This window comes from Coregonus lavaretus (assembly GCF_964263955.1).
Source record: "Coregonus lavaretus genome assembly, contig: HAP1_SCAFFOLD_1108, whole genome shotgun sequence".
In the NCBI taxonomy this organism is placed as follows: Eukaryota; Metazoa; Chordata; class Actinopteri; order Salmoniformes; family Salmonidae; genus Coregonus; species Coregonus lavaretus.
Window position 1 is genome coordinate 109,568 of NW_028164843.1, and position 20,198 is coordinate 129,765.

The 20,198-nt window shown below is 45.0% G+C and overlaps 1 protein-coding gene and 1 pseudogene across 2 annotated transcripts in view; one reads left to right on the forward strand and one right to left on the reverse strand.

Moving 5' to 3' along the window:
* Window positions 1-3,479: 3,479 nt before the first annotated feature.
* LOC311115073 (E3 SUMO-protein ligase ZBED1-like) lies at window positions 3,480-5,411 on the reverse strand. Its single transcript, XM_084190284.1, has 2 exons — window positions 4,401-5,411; window positions 3,480-4,246 (listed from the first exon to the last, which is right to left on the reverse strand). Exons 1-2 carry the CDS (start codon window positions 5,327-5,329, stop codon window positions 3,580-3,582), a joined length of 1,596 nt encoding a protein of 531 aa, XP_084046410.1. The 5' UTR covers window positions 5,330-5,411; the 3' UTR covers window positions 3,480-3,579.
* Window positions 5,369-20,198, forward strand: part of LOC311115072 (2-hydroxyacyl-CoA lyase 1-like) — a 30,723-nt pseudogene continuing 15,893 nt past the window's right edge. Inside the window, exon 1 of the transcript in view lies at window positions 5,369-5,394. The product of the transcript in view is annotated as a 2-hydroxyacyl-CoA lyase 1-like (transcript). The remainder of the gene's footprint in view (window positions 5,395-20,198) is intronic.

A 20,198-nucleotide genomic window follows, 5' to 3' on the forward strand; every position in this document is an offset into this window, starting at 1 on the left:
TAGGAGTAGCAGTGTTTTCAGTGGTAATCCATGTTTCCGTCAGTGCCAGGAAGTCGAGGGACTGGAGGGTGGCATAGGCTGGGATGAAGTCAGCCTTGTTGGCGGCAGAACGGCAGTTCCAGAGGCTGCCTGAGGTGTGTGGTGCGTGCAGGGACCACCAGGTTAGAGAGGCAGCAGCCACGCGGTGTGGGGCGTTTGTGTAGCCTGTGCGGAGAGGAGAGAACAGGGATAGGCAGAGGCATAGTTGACAGGCTGCAGCAGATGGCTACAATAATGCAGAGGAGATCGGGATGAAATGAACTAAACATCAGGGAAAGGAGAGAGCAGGCCTCCCTCACCAAAAAAAAAAAAATATATATAACTCTCCCAACTTCCACCTCAGAAACTATAATTGTTTCACTGAACCACCCGAGTAAAACTCTCCCAACTTCCACTTTAGAAATTAGAATTGTTGTAAACTACAGCAGACTGTTATCAGTAGCTATAATTAAGTACAGCAGCTACCAACCACCTAACGTTAATGCCTCGGATGAGGTTAGAAAAACAGCTGAATGGTAGCAGCTAGCTGGCTCAATCACAGGCACTCTTAACCATGAAATAACATTGGAAACAATTAACCATAGTTGCAAAGAGTTACCAGTAGCTACCCGCTAGCTAGCTAGCTAGCTTTGTTGGTCCAAGTAGTGGGTAGGCTAGCCTCGTGCTTCGCCGGAGTCCGCCGAATACAGTCCTTACCTACAATAATTACCTACAATAACCTTCAATAACTACCTGAGTAAGCTACCTATAATACCAAACTACAATACCTACCTACAATCTAAATACATGGTTTAAGCTTAACTCAACACCATATAAGAAGCCAAGCTTACCTTTCATAACGCAGCAACGATTAAACGTTGGGTAGCTAGCACAAAGATATTGTATTTAGCTACCACAGCCTGCTGGTAGTGTTGGCTGGCTAGCAATGGCTACTGTGTTGACTTTGTTTGAAAAACGGCGTCGCTGCGAACGAATGTAGCTGGCTAAAAGGATATTGTTTTTAGTTGCAACCGTTGCTATTAGCAACTCACCAGCTAATCCAGGAGGTGAGTTAGCTAGCTAGCTTAGTAATGAAGAGAGAGAGGTTGGACCAAGGGGTTTTCATAACCAAGTGATGAAGAGAGAGAGGTTGGACCAGGGGGTTTTCATAACCAAGTAATGAAGAGAGAGAGGTTGGACCAGGGGGGTTTCAGAACCAAGTAATGAAGAGAGAGAGGTTGGACCAGGGGGTTTTCATAACCAAGTAATGAAGAGAGAGAGGTTGGACCAGGGGGTTTTCAGAACCAAGTAATGAAGAGAGAGAGGTTGGACCAGGGGGTTTTCATAACCAAGTAATGAAGAGAGAGAGGTTGGACCAGGGGTTTTTCAGAACCAAGTAATGAAGAGAGAGAGGTTGGACCAGGGGGTTTTCATAACCAAGTAATGAAGAGAGAGAGGTTGGACCAGGGGTTTTTCAGAACCAAGTAATGAAGAGAGAGAGGTTGGACCAGGGGGTTTTCATAACCAAGTAATGAAGAGAGAGAGGTTGGACCAGGGGGTTTTCATAACCAAGTAATGAAGAGAGAGAGGTTGGACCAGGGGGTTTTCATAACCAAGTAATGAAGAGAGAGAGGTTGGACCAGGGGGTTTTCAGAACCAAGTAATGAAGAGAGAGAGGTTGGACCAGGGGGTTTTCAGAACCAAGTAATGAAGAGAGAGAGGTTGGACCAGGGGGTTTTCATAACCAAGTAATGAAGAGAGAGAGGTTGGACCAGGGGGTTTTCATAACCAAGTAATGAAGAGAGAGAGGTTGGACCAGGGGGTTTTCAGAACCAAGTAATGAAGAGAGAGAGGTTGGACCAGGGGGTTTTCATAACCAAGTAATGAAGAGAGAGAGGTTGGACCAGGGGGTTTTCATAACCAAGTAATGAAGAGAGAGAGGTTGGACCAGGGGGTTTTCATAACCAAGTAATGAAGAGAGAGAGGTTGGACCAGGGGGTTTTCATAACCAAGTAATGAAGAGAGAGAGGTTGGACCAGGGGGTTTTCATAACCAGGTAATGAAGAGAGAGAGGTTGGACCAGGGGGTTTTCAGAACCAAGTAATGAAGAGAGAGAGGTTGGACCAGGGGGTTTTCAGAACCAAGTGACCTGATCAGGAATGTATTGTTTTGTTCTCTCCCCCCCCTCTCTCTCTCTCTCCACTCTTTTCCCTCCCTTGCTCCCTCCAGATAAATTAGCCCAATGGGTACGGTAACACCCCCCTCCACGTGGCATGCTACAACGGGCATGATGTGGTGGTGAATGAGCTGATCGAGTGTGGCGCCAACGTGAACCAGGTGTACGAGAAGGGTTTCGCCCCACTCCACTTCACGGCCGCCTCGCGCCATGGGGCGCTCTGCCTGGAGCTGCTGGTGGGCAACGGGGCCCTCGTCAACATCAAGGTGAGGAGACCGGATGACCAACACTGTGTCTGAACTAAATAACACCCTATTCCCTATGTAGTGCACTACTTTTGACCAGGGGCCCATAGAGCAAGGAGCCGTGATGACACTGCCTGTGTCCCAAATGGCACCCTGATCCCTTTATAAGTACACTACTTTGGTTCAAAAAGTAGTGTACTTATAAATAGGGTGCCATTTGGGACGCACACACTGACGCAGCACATGGCTTAGTATTTGGCCCTGGTCTACATTCAAATACCAATGGAATAGGCCTAACAATGCAAACTAAATGCCATCAAGCGCTCCTCCAATACGTGTTTGATTTTGCCTGTGGTCAGCAGCACAGACTGCCGTGTGAACCATCTTTGTCTTTCTATCTGCAGAGTAAAGATGGAAAGACCCCCCTCCACATGACGGCCATCCACGGACGCTTCTCCAGATCTCAAGCCATCATCCAGAATGGTGAGTCGCTGTGAATGCTCTCAACTGAATATATATGAACCAGTAGGCTCTTCAGCATTGTCTTTTGTCTTCAAACCATGATTCACTGGCACAGAGCAATGTTACTTGCAATGTGGTTGAACATGAAGCTTCATGAGGCCTCTAGGGTCAAGTGGTTGACGTGTGTGTGTGTCTGTGTGTGTGTATGTGTGTGTGTCTGTGTGTGTCTGTGTGTGTCTGTGTGTGTGTGTGTTCTGTAGGTGCTGAGATCGACTGTGAAGAAAAGAATGGAAACACACCTCTGCACATCTCTGCTCGCTACTAATGATGGGAAGTTCGGCTCTTTTCTGAGAGCCGGCTCTTTTGACTCGGCTCCCAAAGAAGAGCCGGCTCTTTCGACTCCCGAACGGCTCTTTATTTAGGATCTTTTGTAGCCTATATTTTACCTTAACTTTGAAAAAAAATCATGGTTTATGTGTTGAAAACCCTTTTGCTTTCAGTGTTTTTATGAGAGACCTTATAATGCCTAATTCTGTGCATTTATTCTGTGACAAAACCACTCTTACATTTGTTTATTTCAATTAAACTTTTTTATTGCACAAATTAACAATAAACTTCAAACAAATCCACAGAACAGAATCAAAACCAGAACCAAACTCCAGCAAACAGCATTAGTCCTCAGGGCAGGTTGGCATTCAGGAAGATCAGATGCCTCAGCTTGGATGGGCTGATAGGCCTGATACGATTTCGCCTCTCCGTGAGTATCTGCCCTGTTTTGGAGAAGATTCTCTCAGAAGGAACTGATGTGGCAACAATACATAGTCTCCCCTCCATCACCTTCACCAGGAGTGGAAAGACTGAGGCCTTGGCCTGCCACCAGCTCAGTGGGTCTTCTGCTCTCTGGATGAGGGGCTCCTCAAGGTAGCTCCTCACCTCCATTATAGCATCAGCTGTCGGATTTCTCCTTGAAGCATCTCCTGTAGCTCTGTCATCAAAAAGCCTCCAAACAGCAGAGGTTTGCTGCTCCTCCTCCACTTGGCCCTGTAATGGTGGAGCTGGCTGGCTGCTGGGGGTGCATTTTGCTGCTGCTGCTGCACTAATCCTCTGAAGAGCTTCATCAACAGCTCTACGATCACTGAAGGCAAGTTTTTTAAACCTTGGATCCAATAAGGTAGTTTCTGAAAGGACAGTGTTGTACTCCATCCGCAGAAATTTGCGGTCCATGGCTGAACAAAGAGCTGCAACTAATTCCTTCACTTTCTGCACAGTTACTGTCCATTGGTTCTCGGCTGTCACCAGCTGCAGACCTTTGCAAAGCAGGAGCATTTTCGAGGCTGTGACATAGCTGAAGGAGAGAAAACAGCAACTTTTAGAATTTAGTTTTTTAAAAGTATGTGGCATATTATACGTGATGCATTATACTGTATGTGTTGTGTTTGCAATGTATAATAGTGACTGAATAGTAGTAGAGAAAACAATGCTTCAATGGTTCTAGGTACCTGTCTGCACTTATCTCCACAGTCACCTCCTGGAATGGTTGCAGGACGGCGCAGACCTCTTTCACCAGCTCCCATTCCTCTTGGCTTAATGGCTCAATAGATGCGTTGATGAGGGCCAGGGTGGAGATGATGGCATCTTTTATTTCAAGCATTCGTTTCAACATATCAAATGTTGAGTTCCACCTGGTGGCACACTCTTGTTTGGGCCTCAGTTCAGGAATCCCCATTTGGCGCTGTGTGGACTTTAGCTTCTGTGCTGCTACTGTGCTTTTGTGGAAAAACTCCACAACAGCCTTCACCTTATCCACGGTTGTTTTGATCACCTTCAGAGCATCTCTAACCACCAGGTTTAGTGTATGCGCCAGACATGGGTGATGGGTCCACTTCAAAACTTTTATGGCTTTGGTGATGTTTGCAGCATTATCACTCACACAGCACACCACTTTGTCCTCTACTTGCCACTCTTTTGCCACTCTTAGTAGCTCCACTGCCAAGTTTTCTGCAGTGTGTCTGTCGGTGAACTCGAAGCAGTCCAGAAGGCAAGATGTCATCTTGTAATCTTCAATAAAGTGGCAAGTGACAGACATGAAAGAGCAGGTTGTTCTGGAGGTCCAGCAGTCAGTTGTCAGGCAAACTGATGGAGCTTTTGTCACCCTTTCTTGCCATAATGCACGTTCTGTGTCATATAGTTTTGGGATCATTGTTTGGGAAAGTGTTTTTCTACTGGGTAGAGTGTATGTGGGATTTAGGGCTTTGACAAAGTTTTTCATTCCTTTGTCCTCCACAATGGAAAAGGGTTGAAAATCAGAAGCTACCATTTTAGCCAACTCATCATCAATACTGTGCTGTTTGGCTGGGGTCATCAGTTTAGGTAAAAACTGACTTATTTTGCTTTGAGTTGCAGTAGGAGAGGTTATACTTGCACGCATGGGGATGGCAGTAGACGTTACAGCAGCTGTTGTTCTGGTATGAGACACACCAGGATCAGTAGATGGTGAGCTGGCTTGCCCTCTCTCCTCTAACTGCACTGTAGGATGGACAGTTCTTGTATGTCTATGCAGGTTTGTGGTGGAACCTGCTCTTATAGTGACCTTCGTTTTGCAGTGAAGGCACTCTGCTTTCTTGTTCCCAATATCTTTAAACTGCAGCCAGATGCTGCTTCGCTTTCTAGTGTCACTCATAGTTAAACGACACGACAATGCAAGACGCACACACGCTCCTCAGTCCGCTCTGTCTCTCTCTTCACTTGCAGTGGAGTCAAGTGGTGTGTCTGCCCCGCCCCCTCTCTGTTTACACATCCTTAATTCTCACGTGAATGCCGCATGCTGGTCGCCATGCTGGCCAATCATAACAGACCTCTGTGAAAGTGAAACCTAAGCAGCGAATGGGCAAAAAACTGGGAGCTCTCAGAGCCGATGCTTGTGCGCATGACCCATCAATACTCGCTACGGCCATGAGTTACTCATCAATACACTCATCACGAACGGAGCTGACACAGCCAAGTGAGAACACACACAGTTTCCAGCAAAAATGCAACATGCATCTGCAATTCTGTCATTGACCGAATTCCCGCTTGGAGACTATGCTCAACACATTGTGGTGTGTGGGGGGTTGATAGACAGGGCATTGCAGCATGCTGATGTGTTGATCTGCTGTGGGGTTTAATGAGGACTGTGATGTGGTGCTGTTTCCAATCTTAGCTGAATCAACTGTAAGTCGCTCTGGATAAGAGTGTCTGCTTAAAGTCTAAAATGTAAAAATGTGTTGCAGGCGAGGCGTCCATGGGATGTTCCGCCTCCACCTGTCTGCTCTCAGTGGGTTCTCTGACTACTGTCGGAAGCTCCTCTCATCAGGCTTTGATATAGACACCCATGACGACTTTGGAAGGACCTGTTTACATGCTGCAGCAGCTGTTGGGTGAGTGGACTGGTCCAGGCTTTACACCAAGGAATATTTAGTTCATGAACTGGAAAGCCACCAGAAAGAACAAACACATATTCACACTCTTACATTTCACATTGTTTAGCAGTATAAAAAAATCGTATAGATCATTAGTGCAGTATAATTTCTGTATAATGTGGTTCCATGCCATGGTGGTATTGACTTGCGCTCTGGTCTAAATTGTCTTTATATCTTCTTGAAAGAGAAGAGAAACCTGCAAACTGCTCTTGCTAGTATCACTTTTTATTATTGCTTTTATTAGCATTATAAAAACAGTGATACTAGCAAGAGCAGTGTACGGGTTTCTCTTTTCTTTAAGGTTCTCATTGTTACCATCCACCTGATAGCTCAGATGTGAAAGGGCCTTTCTGAACTTGATATCTTGTTACCATCCACCTGATAGCTCAGATGTACGAGAGCCTTTCTGAACTTGATATCTTGTTACCATCCACCTGATAGCTCAGATGTACGAGAGCCTTTCTGAACTTGATATCTTGTTACCATCCACCTGATAGCTCAGATGTACGAGAGCCTTTCTGAACTTGATATCTTGTTACCATTCACCTGATAGCTCAGATGTACGAGGGCCTTTCTGAACTTGATATCTTGTTACCAGGAACCTGGACTGTCTGAATCTGCTGCTCAACACAGGGGCAGACTTCAACATAAAGGACAGCTTCGGAAGGTCTGTCTGTGGCATCAAATAACTTTCATATGTGATCTTTATGATAATGGGGAATATAGTATAGGGGCATATAGGAATTATTATGGGAAATATTGTGCGGCAGGTAGCCTAGCGGTTAAGAGCGTTGGGTCAGTAACCGAAAGGTTGCTGGTTCAAATCCCCTAGCTGACTAGGTGAAAAATGTGTCTATGTGCACTGCAGCAAGGCACTTAACCCTAATTGCTCCTGTAAGTCGCACTGGATAAGAGTGTCTGCTAAATAATGTAAAATGTAAATGTTTTACAGCTCCAATAAGTTGTTTCTGTTGTTGATGTTGAATGGTTTCTGTGCGTTCTTCTAGGAGTCCTCTGCATTATGCGGCAGCCAATTGTAACTACCAGTGTCTGTTTGCCTTGGTGGGGTCTGGGGCCAGTGTGAACGATCTGGATAAAAGGGGTTGCACCCCGCTCCACTACGCTGCTGCCTCCGACACAGACGGAAAGTACGTCTCACACCTCTCTTACTGTTGTGTGTGTTGTGGTGCCATGACCTTTCACATTTCACTGTAGTCTGGAGAGTATGTTGTGGTGCCATGACCTTTCACATTTCACTGTAGTCTGGAGAGTATGTTGTGGTGCCATGACCTTTCACATTTCACTGTAGTCTGGAGAGTATGTTGTGGTGCCATGACCTTTCACATTTCACTGTAGTCTGGAGAGTATGTTGTGGTGCCATGACCTTTCACATTTCACTGTAGTCTGGAGAGTATGTTGTGGTGCCATGACCTTTCACATTTCACTGTAGTCTGGAGAGTATGTTGTGGTGCCATGACCTTTCACATTTCACTGTAGTCTAGAGTATGTTGTTGGCCGTGTTTGAATACATACTAGTGTTAAATCTGCAGTGTGAAAGCTTGGCCACGTCTCCTTTGGGAAAGTGTCTCTGCTTGCTTATCTGTCTGTCTTGATGTTGGTATAATGATTAGTGAACTCTTGACCTCTGACCTCTAGGTGTCTGGAATATTTGCTGCGAAACGACGCTAACCCAGGGATCAGGGACAATCAGGGCTACAACGCAGTCCATTACGCGTCTGCGTACGGACACCGCCTCTGTCTGGAGCTGGTGAGTCAGAACCACAGGGGACTAGACGCCCTGCATTCACAGACCATTTTGTCTGCGTCCCAAATGGATGTAGGGCCCATAGGGCTCTGGTCAAAAGTAATGCACTATATAGGGAATAGGGTGCCATTTGGGACAGACGTTGATATTCAGTAGGTTTTAAGGTGTGGTTGCATGTTTGTCGTGGCCGCATCGTCACTCTTGATGTTCTTTTTCCAGATTGCAAGTGAAACACCTTTAGATGTGGTAAGTACCAGTTGGTTACTTTTCCTCACACTAGCTTGTTTAAGATACGAATGCAACACCCCAGTATGTCTGCAGGGGCTGGTCACTGAGATTTACAACATGAAACATGCTACTAGACTAACCTTCAAAGTAAATATGTTACAAGTCTAAACTGGCCCGTCCTTGTCTTTCCCCAGCTAATGGAAACCTCAGGGACAGACATCCTGAACGACTCTGATGTCAGAGCTCCCATCAGCCCCCTACACTTAGCTGTGAGTAAAGCCTACCTGCTCCTGTAGGGGTCTCGCCACATGACAAATGGCACCCTATTCCCTATTTAGTGCACTACTTTTGACCAGAACCTTATGGGCCCAGATCAAAAGTACTGCACTACATGGGAAATAGGGTGCTATCTGGGATGCAGGCATTGTGTTGTTTTTCCACGAAAAGTTGATTGTCCAGACACTCACACACCATGTTCCTATCTGTTCCTGATTAGTGTAAAATACATGCATATTTTGACACGGTGATGATGAGGATGATTTCCTTATTTTGCCATTTGAGTTAATCAACCTCCAACAGAGGAGTAGTAGTGTGTTTGTTTCTAAATCTCACGCTTGGCAGGGACCTTCGATGTTGATGCTGGGCGGGAGAAAAAATGGGCACCCGATTTGAGAGACACTGGTCTACTTTAGAGGTCTAGGACTGTTTCTGTTCAGGCATACCACTGGTCTACTATAGGACATTGATTATATTAAGAGTGTATATCTGTTCAGGCATACCACTGGTCTACTATAGGACATTGATTATATTAGGAGTGTATTTCTGTTCAGGCGCACCACTGGTCTACTATAGGACATTGATTATATTAGGAGTGTATATCTGTTCTGGCATACCACTGGTCTACTATAGGACATTGATTATATTAGGAGTGTATATCTGTTCTGGCATACCACTGGTCTACTATAGGACATTGATTATATTAGGAGTGTATATCTGTTCAGGCGCACCACTGGTCTACTATAGGACATTGATTATATTAGGAGTGTATTTCTGTTCAGGCGCACCACTGGTCTACTATAGGACATTGATTATATTAGGAGTGTATATCTGTTCTGGCATACCACTGGTCTACTATAGGACATTGATTATATTAGGAGTGTATATCTGTTCTGGCATACCACTGGTCTACTATAGGACATTGATTATATTAGGAGTGTATATCTGTTCTGGCATACCACTGGTCTACTATAGGACATTGATTATATTAGGAGTGTATATCTGTTCTGGCATACCACTGGTCTACTATAGGACATTGATTATATTAGGAGTGTATATCTGTTCTGGCATACCACTGGTCTACTATAGGACATTGATTATATTAGGAGTGTATATCTGTTCTGGCATACCACTGGTCTACTATAGGACATTGATTATATTAGGAGTGTATATCTGTTCAGGCATACCACTGGTCTACTATAGGACATTGATTATATTAGGAGTGTATATCTGTTCTGGCATACCACTGGTCTACTATAGGACATTGATTATATTAGGAGTGTATATCTGTTCTGGCATACCACTGGTCTACTATAGGACATTGATTATATTAGGAGTGTATATCTGTTCAGGCATACCACTGGTCTACTATAGGACATTGATTATATTAGGAGTGTATATCTGTTCAGGCATACCACTGGTCTACTATAGGACATTGATTATATTAGGAGTGTATATCTGTTCAGGCATACCACTGGACTTTGCTTCAGACTGTGTGTTTGTTTCCATTCAGGCGTACCACGGCCACCACCATGCTATGGAGGTCCTGGTTCAGTCTCTGCTGGATCTAGACGTGAGGAACAGCCAGGGGCGCACCCCTCTGGACCTGAATGCCTTTAAAGGCCATGTGGAGTGTGTTGACGTCCTCATCAACCAGGGAGCCTCCATCCTGGTTAAAGACTTCACCCTGAAGAGGACCCCCATCCACGCTGCAGGTACGCATAGGATATCACGTAAGACCTAGAGATTCTGTAATTCAAAAGTTTTCCTTACCAAGATGGACATTTGTTTGGTCATGTTGCTAGGACGCCAATGTCCACTCTAGGGATATTATATAGCATAGTGTGAAAATGCCCACTACACACTGATCTAAGGTCATTTTTTGTCATTATTGCTGAGGATCTGGGGAGGGTAAGCTGATCCTAGATCAGTGCACAGGGGGACTTCTATCCAGAGCCAGGTACACAGCTAGCAGGTGACAGGCTTCGAGGGCCTCAGCCCCAAAATGTTTTATTATCTGCTGTGTTAACATCATGAGGATGTCATCTACCAATACCACTGTTCTAGAAATCTGTCTGTTCATGTGAAGATAAAAGTCGTCCAGCAATCAGCTCATATCCTCTCTGTTTAGCCTCCTCTAGCTACCAACGGTCAATCATCTCACATTCTTATATCCTCTCTGTTTAGCCTCCTCTAGCTACCAACGGTCAATCATCTCACATTCTTATATCCTCTCTGTTTATCCTCCTCTAGCTACCAACGGTCATTCGGAGTGTTTGCGTTTGCTGATTGGAAATGCTGACCTCCAGAGTGCAGTGGACGTTCAAGACGGGAATGGACAGTAAGTCAATTGGGTTTTGGATACAATTCCTGAAATAAAGAGATTTTGACACTAGGTCTACGTCCCAAATGGCACCCTATGCCCTACTTGGTGCACTACTTTAAACCAGAACCCTATGGGCTCGGGTCAAAAGTAGTGTACCATATAGGGAATAGGTTGCCATTTGGGACTCAGCCTGGTTATTACCAGTTTGTAATATGACCTTGTTGTCTTGTGTATCAGAACCCCTCTGATGCTGTCGGTGCTGAGCGGACACACAGACTGTGTGTACTCACTGCTCAACAAGGGAGCCAGCGTAGAAGCCAAAGACAAGTGGGGCAGAACAGCGCTACACAGAGGGGTGAGGAGGAGAGCTGGCTGTATACGCTCACACACAGAAAGAGACGGGGAGGCTCAAATATACATATTATCTTCAGAAAAGTAGTTGTCCATGGGTAGTGGTGTATTCATCCCTGTAGGGGGACCTGCCTCCAGACATCATTTGTAATAATTGATGATTCATTATTATATCATTGATTATTAGTTATTCAAATCCATTCTTGTCTCCCCGCCCTTCCTCCCAGGCGTTGACGGGTCATGAGGAGTGTGTGGAGGCCCTGCTGCAGCACAGCGCCAGCTTCCTGGTTCGGGACTGTAAGGGGCGGACCCCTGTCCACCTGGCGGCGGCATCCAGACACATCGGGGTGCTGGGGGGGCTCCTACACGCCGCCCAGTCAGTGGAGACCCTCCCCGTCATCACAGACAACCAGGGCTACACGCCACTACACTGGGCCTGCTACAACGGTACGTACTGGACTAACGGAACACTAGATCTTTTCTGATTTTCTCTCTTCAGCACCGTAAACATGTCCCTGAATTAGGCAGGCCATACAACTAGGGGTGTAACGATTCGATTTGTATCACGATTCGTGGTTGTCGATACGATTCAAGGACGATATTGGTTCATTTAGAACGATACGATCCGAAACGATTCAGTGACTTGAAATCGATTCAGTAACCTTTTAGCCAAAAATTCAACCAGTGTGACTGAAATAAATACCTGGATACTGGACAGTGCAGGTGAAGTTTCCTAGATTCCTGTTCCTTGTAAGGACCGCAATGGTGGCTTGATAATTTCTCGCTCGTCGGCTTCTCCTCTGTCGTCCGCCATGCTATGTTTTGTTGTCTTTGCGCCTTTGCGCTGCTGCTGGCGTGGGGCGATGACGTCACGGATAGGCAGACTGAATCGAGTAATGTTTAAAGCCTTTATCATTAAAAGTGCTAAGAAAAAACATCCATATAAAGTCTGACGTGCTTAAATCCAATGGGTTATTTCCTAGTATCGATACAATCGATTTATTACATTTTAAAACGATGTTAGAGTGATATATGTTGTCCAAAAGGCCAACTCGCCGAGCACAGATCGATGTAGTTGGATCATAGGAATATAAATCGATACATCGATGTAGTAGATGGATCGTTACACCCCTACATACAACGGTACGTACTGACTAACTGGACTGTAGCTCTGTTCTCTCCTCCATGAAGTGTACACTCATTCACTCCCTCTTGTGGCTTGAAAAGCATTCGATTGGTGTGGACGGAGCCATGTGGGGGAATGAACAAGACTACAACAGAATTAGGGGTTATGACTCTCAGTGGAGGACCTTACACTGAAACAGGACTTTGTCAGGGATTGACATAGCATATGTTGTAGCTAAAACATATTTTGTGACTTCACCATTGTCAGATGTGTAGCTTTCTCTGAGAGTATTGTTGTGGTCTGCAGCGACGTCATCTTTTTCCGGTATGAATCAATCTTCCACTAGGCCATGACACGTGTGTAGAGGTGCTGCTGGAACAGGAGGTTTTCCACAAGACCGAGGGCAACTCGTTCAGCCCCCTCCACTGAGCTGTGATCAATGACAACGAGGGGGCTGCAGAGATGCTGATTGACACTCTGGGGCCGGCCATTGTCAACGCCACTGACACCAAGAACCGGTAACTACAGCACATGACAAAGTCCTTTTCTTCTGGAGAATAATGTTGTCTTGGGAATAAAATGACCTCTGGGGTTGGATGAGGGATTGTAGATTACTTTTAATACATCTATTAGTGATTTTATATTTCTATGGTATAAACAGGGTTAATTGAACAAACTTGTTTACAACAGTCCTACATGATATCGGTGAAATAAGTTTCCTCTCTCTCCAGGACCCCCCTGCATGCGGCGGCTTTCACGGACCACGTGGAGTGTCTTCAGCTGCTGCTAGGCCACAACGCCCAGGTCAACTCCCCCGATGCCTCCGGGAAGACCTCCCTCATGATGGCTGCTGAGAACGGACAAACCAACGCTGTCGGTACGCAGCCCCCTCTCCTCCGCTTTGCCTCGCCCAGCCGGCTTAAGTTCAACATGTCTGTTTTACATTTTAATAAGTCGCTTAATTTCCTAATTGAGTTTCTTTATGTTTCTCTGTCTGTGTCAGAGCTGTTGGTGAGCAGTGCCAAAGCAGAGCTCACCCTGCAGGATGCAGTCAAGAACACTGCTCTTCATCTGGCCTGCAGTAAGGTGAGCATCCCCACATGAAGATGACGTTCATCTGAACAGTTGGCTCTCTCTGGTTGAAATGTTGGTCTGACATGTTTGACTCTGGTTTTTAAAGGGGCATGAAACCAGTGCTTTGTTGATATTGGAGAAGATTACAGACAGGAACCTCATCAACTCGACTAACGCAGCCTTACAGACGTACGTATGGTTCAGCTGTATTAATTGGGCCAGAAGAATTAGAAGAAGTGCACTATATAGGGAATAGTCTGGCATTTGGGAGGTATCCTCATTTGCTGCTGGCTAATCTGACGGTACTTTCTCCTCAGGCCGTTACACGTTGCAGCCAGAAATGGTCTGACGGTGGTGGTTCAGGAGCTACTAGTGTGCTCGCAGTCGATGAGAATGGTAAGATCCATAACGCTAACACCGTTTTCTTCTGTACTTCTCTTCTCAATGTGTCCACAAATGTTTCTCTCTAGTCCACTGCTTGGTTATTGTCTTAACTTTGTATCTCCTAGCCTGGTGTTATTTCATGTTTTTCACCAAAAGTGTTATAGTAAACGGTGATGCTCCTGAAGTGACCCTCTGCTGTTCTGTTTGAACCCCTCAGGTTACACGCCTGCCTTGGCCTGCGCCCCCAACAAAGACGTGGCGGACTGCCTGGCGCTGATCCTGGCCACCATGATGCCCGTGTCCCCCTGCAACCCGGCGCCCAGCCTGTCCTTCAGTGCCATTAACCACTACACCACCAGCCCCTCCAAGAGTGTGACCTTCGACAGCCTGCCCGTGCTGCGCAGCGAGCACAGCTCCTACTGCAGCTTCAACAACATCGGCCACCGCGACCACGATGGAGGCTTCTACAAGGATGAGGAACTCAACGACTCAGACTCAAAGACATACTGAGGGGGGTGGTGGTCGCTGCCCAGGAGAGGAGCCAAGGGCAGGCGGATGGACAGTGAAGTGGGGCAGAGGCCACAAACAAATCCACACATACACACCGTGTCTTAAATCACCACAGCCAGCTTTGGGAGGGCACGAGCCGAGACAGTCCGCACAGGAGCCTTAAGAGTCCCGCAGTTGGAGAGAGAGAAATGGAGGGAGGGAGGGAGGGAGAGGGGGAGGCACAACAGGCTGGCTGGCCACACTCATCCTCTCATACCACCAGGTGTCCTTCCAGCAGATACTGGACTTCAGAGGAACTGCTGCTGCTATACCCCACCTTTACCTTTACCCACAAAGGTCCTAAACGGTAGAAACTGTCCAGCCAACAGACAGACGGACACCTTATGACGGCAATAACCTGTAGTCCAAGGGGATAGTAGCACTTCACTGAGTGAAAAACAGACATGGACCAAAAGATGTGGAAGAAGCCTTTTCAAAACCTGTTTTGACAGTAGAAATGGGATTGAGCGTTTTGGCCTGAGAAAAAACATAAGGAGTGATGTTTCATTTAAAGTTTTATGAGAGTGATGGTCATGTTTATCCGCACACTAAGACAGTCAGAACGCACCTAGCCTCTTGTCTGTAATCCATGTGGGAGGAGGGGAAATCATTTATTTTTTATGAACAAACATTTTAATAAAATCATTCATGTCTTAAGCTCCTGACCCTCTGTGGGAACCAAAGAATCGTAGTATTTGCTCTCATGAGTAATTTCAAAGAATTTCCATCCCCAATGGCACCCTATTCCCTTTATAGTACACTACTTTTGACCAGGGCCATAGGGTTCTGGTCAAAAGTAGTGTACTCTATAAAGAATAGGGTGCCATTTAGATTTTGCATTTGTATGTGAGCGACAGGACTTTTTACATTTGCGTTATTAAACCTACCTGTCCTTTGCCCTCTAGAAAATATTTTAGAAAGTAAATTATTAATTCATGTATTCTTTCTTGTGATATTTATGTCATCATTTTGTGCCTTCTTTAGTTACTGAGGGGAGGTTAGGAGAGTAGGGGCAGCTGTATGAGCGAAAACAATGATGCACACTAAGTACTACAACGTTTGTGAAAAGCACTGATACTATTCCGAGGCATACGAGGGGGAAAACATGCCTCCCTTGGAGAGGAGAAACACTGTAAACCAATGGTAGGACAGCAGCATTTAGATTTTCTTCTGTTGAAAAAAATATATATATATTATTTGTCTTGGTCTTATAATCAATGTATTTTGACAGGTTTTGCTTGCTTAACTTCTTCAAAAAAATGAAACCACTCAATCCTTTTATGTGATTGCTTGTTCAAACCCCCGTTTTTGTCTCTTTGAAAATAATTTTAACTGGAAATATGTACAATACATATGCTATGTTCGTCAAATCAGGATCAGGAGGTTCACAGGTTTTTTCGTGTCCTTTTTTTTCTTTAAAAGGATGAAACTAGCATGTACATATGAAATAGTGACTGAATTCGAAACTCCCATGAATTCTTTCAGTATCTGAAGATTGCTGTATATTTTATGAGTAATAAAATAAAGAAATGAGTTATGTTATTTAATAATGAACTATGGGTTATCTGTTTTATGTGACAACCGCAGTATCAATTTCTAGGTGACAGTGGTGCTAATCCCAAAAGAAAGGCTACATACAACAAGGAACAAGAAGTCTATTGGCAAAGTGATGAATATTGCATGTACCTTGGCCTAACGGTGTGGGTTATGTATTTTATTTTTCATGGCATCCTCAACATTACAGTTTTAAGGGCAACAATAGCCTACATTTGTTTACAACTCGCAGGATTTCCATACATGAGCTTTCAACAACACAGAGTGTTGCATCAGCACGAGATCGAAAGTGTGTCAAATCTGTACAGGTCATTGTTACGTCATCACTGATAAATGTTGAAACTGATCAAAAACCGCTGGAGCAGTTCAGTCTAATCCTCCCTAGTGCTGGAGGATTGCGTTTGTTTTCGCTCTGGATGCGCGTTCATTTTGGCAAGGAAATGTGCTGATTTTGCAAGGAGATGGAGAATAAAGAGTTCAAGGTAGACATGTTATTTATTTTTAAATCTTCAATTATATTAATTACTGTGGATTAAATATTGTTTAACAAATGAAATAATGTGCTATTCATGCTGTAATATCAAACTAGAAAGTATATGGCCGGGGAGTCATGAGAGTTGGCTAAAGGTACAGTAGGGTCAAATGGGGGTCAAAGGTTATGACAGCACCTTCATAAATTCGTCCAAAATGGCACCCTATTCCCTATGTAGGCTAGTGTACTACTTTTGACCAGGAGCCATAGAAGGGTTGGCTGACGTCACGAAAATGATGCTCGCGCATCGATGGCCGGAAGTCGTGTATCTTGTTATGATTCTGTACCTCAGCTAACAACAAGCTGCCATGTGGGGAATCGTAGCTCTATGGCATGTTTCAGCTCGTTGTATGGTGTTATTGATACCATGTCTTGTTTTGAGGTGTTTTGACTGATATCATGTCTATGCAATGACTAGAATTCGCTACCTAGCTAACCAACAACAACTGTAACAATGTATTTGAGACGAGTTCATTGTTCAAATGTATTTATGTTTGCATTAAACATTTAGAGACTAAATATAGTTTACATGTTGTCTAAGTCAAACCCTGTCTATTTTGCCCCATAGTTGCATGCCAGTTTTGTTGCTAAACAACCAACCCCTCTATAGAGTGTTACAGTGGAGGTGTGATAATACCCATAAAACCTAGCGGTCAAACAGGGAAATGGTTCCAATCGTTTTTCCACCATTAATTTTTCCCATAGGCGATTTTAGAAACACATAAAATAAGGGCTGTATTTCGTGTAGGCTTTTATTTTTATTTTATTTTTATTTATTTCACCTTTATTTAACCAGGTAAGCCAGTTGAGAACAGGTTCTCATTTACAACTGCGACCTGGCCAAGATAAAGCAAAGTAGTGCAATAAAAACAACACAGAGTTACATATGGGGTAAAAAAACATAAAGTCAGAAATACAACAGAAAATATATATACAGTGTGTGCAAATGTAGCAAGTTATGGAGGTAAGGCAATAAATAGGCTATAGTGCAGAATAATTACAATAGTATTAACACTGGAATGCTAGATGTGCAAGAGATTATGTGCAAATAGAGATACTGGGGTGCAAAAGAGCAAAATAAATAACAATATAGGGATGAGGTAGTTGGGTGGGCTAATTTCAGATGGGCTGTGTACAGGTGCAGTGATCGGTAAGGTGCTCTGACAACTGATGCTTAAAGTTATTGAGGGAGATAAGAGTCTCCAGCTTCAGAGATTTTTGCAATTCGTTCCAGTCATTGGCAGCAGAGAACTGGAAGGAATGGCGGCCAAAGGAGGTGTTGGCTTTGGGAATGACCAGTGAGATATACCTGCTGGAGCGCAGACTACGGGTGGGTGCTGCTATGGTGACCAATGAGCTAAGATAAGGCGGGGATTTGCCTAGCAGTGATTTATAGATGGCCTGGAGCCAGTGGGTTTGACGACGAACATGTAGTGAGGACCAGCCAACAAGAGCGTACAGGTCACAGTGGTGGGTAGTGTATGGGGCTTTGGAGACAAAACGGATGGCACTGTGATAGACTACATCCAGTTTGCTGAGTAGAGTGTTGGAGGCTATTTTGTAAATGACATCGCTGAAGTCAAGGATCGGTAGGATAGTCAGTTTTACGAGGGCATGTTTGGCAGCATGAGTGAAGGAGGCTTTGTTGCGAAATAGGAAGCCGATTCTAGATTTAACTTTGGATTGGAGATTCTTTATGTGAGTCTGGAAGTTGAGTTTACAGTCTAACCAGACACCTAGATATTTGTAGTTGTCCACATACTCTAGGTCAGACCCGTCGAGAGTGGTGATTCTAGTTGGGTGGGCGGGTGCTAGCAGCGTTCGATTGAAAAGCATGCATTTAGTTTTACTAGTGTTTAAGAGCAGTTGAAGGCTACTGAAGGATTGTTGTATGGCATTGAAGCTCGTTTGGAGGTTTGTTAACACAGTGTCCAATGAAGGGCCAGATGTATACAAAATGGTGTCGTCTGTGTAGAGGTGGATCTGAGAGTCACCAGCAGCAAGAGCGACATCATTGATATACACGGAGAAAAGTGTCGGCCCAAGAATTTAACCCTGTGGCACCCCCATAGAGACTGCCATAGGTCCAGACAACAGGCCCTCCGATTTGACACACTGAACTCTATCTGAGAAGTAGTTGGTGAACCAGGCGAGGCAGTCATTTGAGAAACCAAGGCTATTTAGTCTGCCAATAAGAATGCGGTGGTTGACAGAGTCGAAAGCCTTGGCCAGGTCGATGAAGACGGCTGCACAGTACTGTCTATTATCAATCGCGGTTATAATATCGTTTAGGACCTTGAGCGTGGCTGACGTGCACCCGTGACCAGCTCGGAAACCGGATTGCATAGCGGAGAAGGTACGGTGGTATTCGAAATGGTCGATGATCTGTTTGTTAACTTGGCTTTCGAATACTTTCGAAAGGCAGGGCAGGATGGATATAGGTCTGTAGCAGTTTGGATCTAGAGTGTCACCCCCTTTGAAGAGGGGGATGACCGCGGCAGCTTTCCAATCTCTGGGGATCTCAGACGTTATGAAAGAGAGGTTGAACAGACTAGTAATAGGGGTTGCGACAATTTCGGCGGCTAGTTTTAGAAAGAAAGGGTCCAGATTGTCTAGCCCAGCTGATTTGTAGGGGTCCAGATTTTGCAGCGCTTTCAAAACATCAGCTGTCTGAATTTGTGTGAAGGAGAAGCGGGGGGGGCATGGGCAAGTTGCAGCAGAGGGTGCAGAGTTGGTGGCCGGGTTAGTGGTAGCCAGATGGAAAGCATGGCCAGCTGTAGCAAAATGCTTGTTGAAATTCTCGATTATTGTAGATTTATCGGTGGTGATAGTGTTTCCTAGCCTCAGTGCAGTGGGCAGCTGGGAGGAAGTGCTCTTATTCTCCATGGACTTTACAGTGTCCCAAAACTTTTTGGAGTTAGTGATACAGGATGTAAATTTCTGTTTGAAAAAGTTAGCCTTTGCTTTCCTGACTGCTTGTGTATATTGGTTCCTAACTTCCCTGAAAAGTTGCATATCGCGGGGGCTATTTGATGCTAATGCTGTACGCCACAGGATGTTTTTGTGCTGGTCAAGGGCAGTCAAGTCTGAGGAGAACCAGGGGCTATATCGGTTCTTAGTTCTGTATTTTTTGAATGGGGCATGTTTATTTAAGATTGAGAGGAAATTACTTTTAAGGAACAACCAGGCATCCTCTACTGACGGAATGAGATCTATATCCATCCAGGATACCTGGGCCAGGTCAATTAGGAAGGCCTCCTCGCTAAAGTGTTTTAGGGAGCGTTTGACAGTGATGAGGGGTGGCCGTTTGACCGCGGACCCGTTACGGACGCAGGCAATAAGGCAGTGATCGCTGAGATCCTGGTTGAAGACAGCTGAGGTGTATTTAGAGGGTATGTTAGTCAGGATGATATCTATGAGGGTACCCATGTTTACGGATTTAGGGTTGTACCTGGTAGGTTCGTTGATAATTTGCGTGAGGTTGAGGGCATCTAGCTTGGATTGTAGGATGGCTGGGGTATTAAGCATATCCCAATTTAGGTCACCAAGCAGTACAAACTCTGAGGATAAATGGGGGGCAATCAATTCACATATGGTGTCCAGGGCACAGCTGGGGGCTGAGGGGGGTCTGTAGCAAGCGGCAACAGTGAGAGACTTATTTCTGGAAAGGTGGA

Excerpts from the sequence above, each read along its gene's own strand:
- LOC311115073 (XM_084190284.1), bottom strand. The coding sequence starts at position 5,329 with ATGCGTGCAAGTATAACCTCTCCTACTGCAACTCAAAGCAAAATAAGT. Across the intron at positions 4,247-4,400 it reads GTGGAGATAAGTGCAGACAG|CTATGTCACAGCCTCGAAAA; the intron begins GTACCTAGAACC and ends TCTCTCCTTCAG.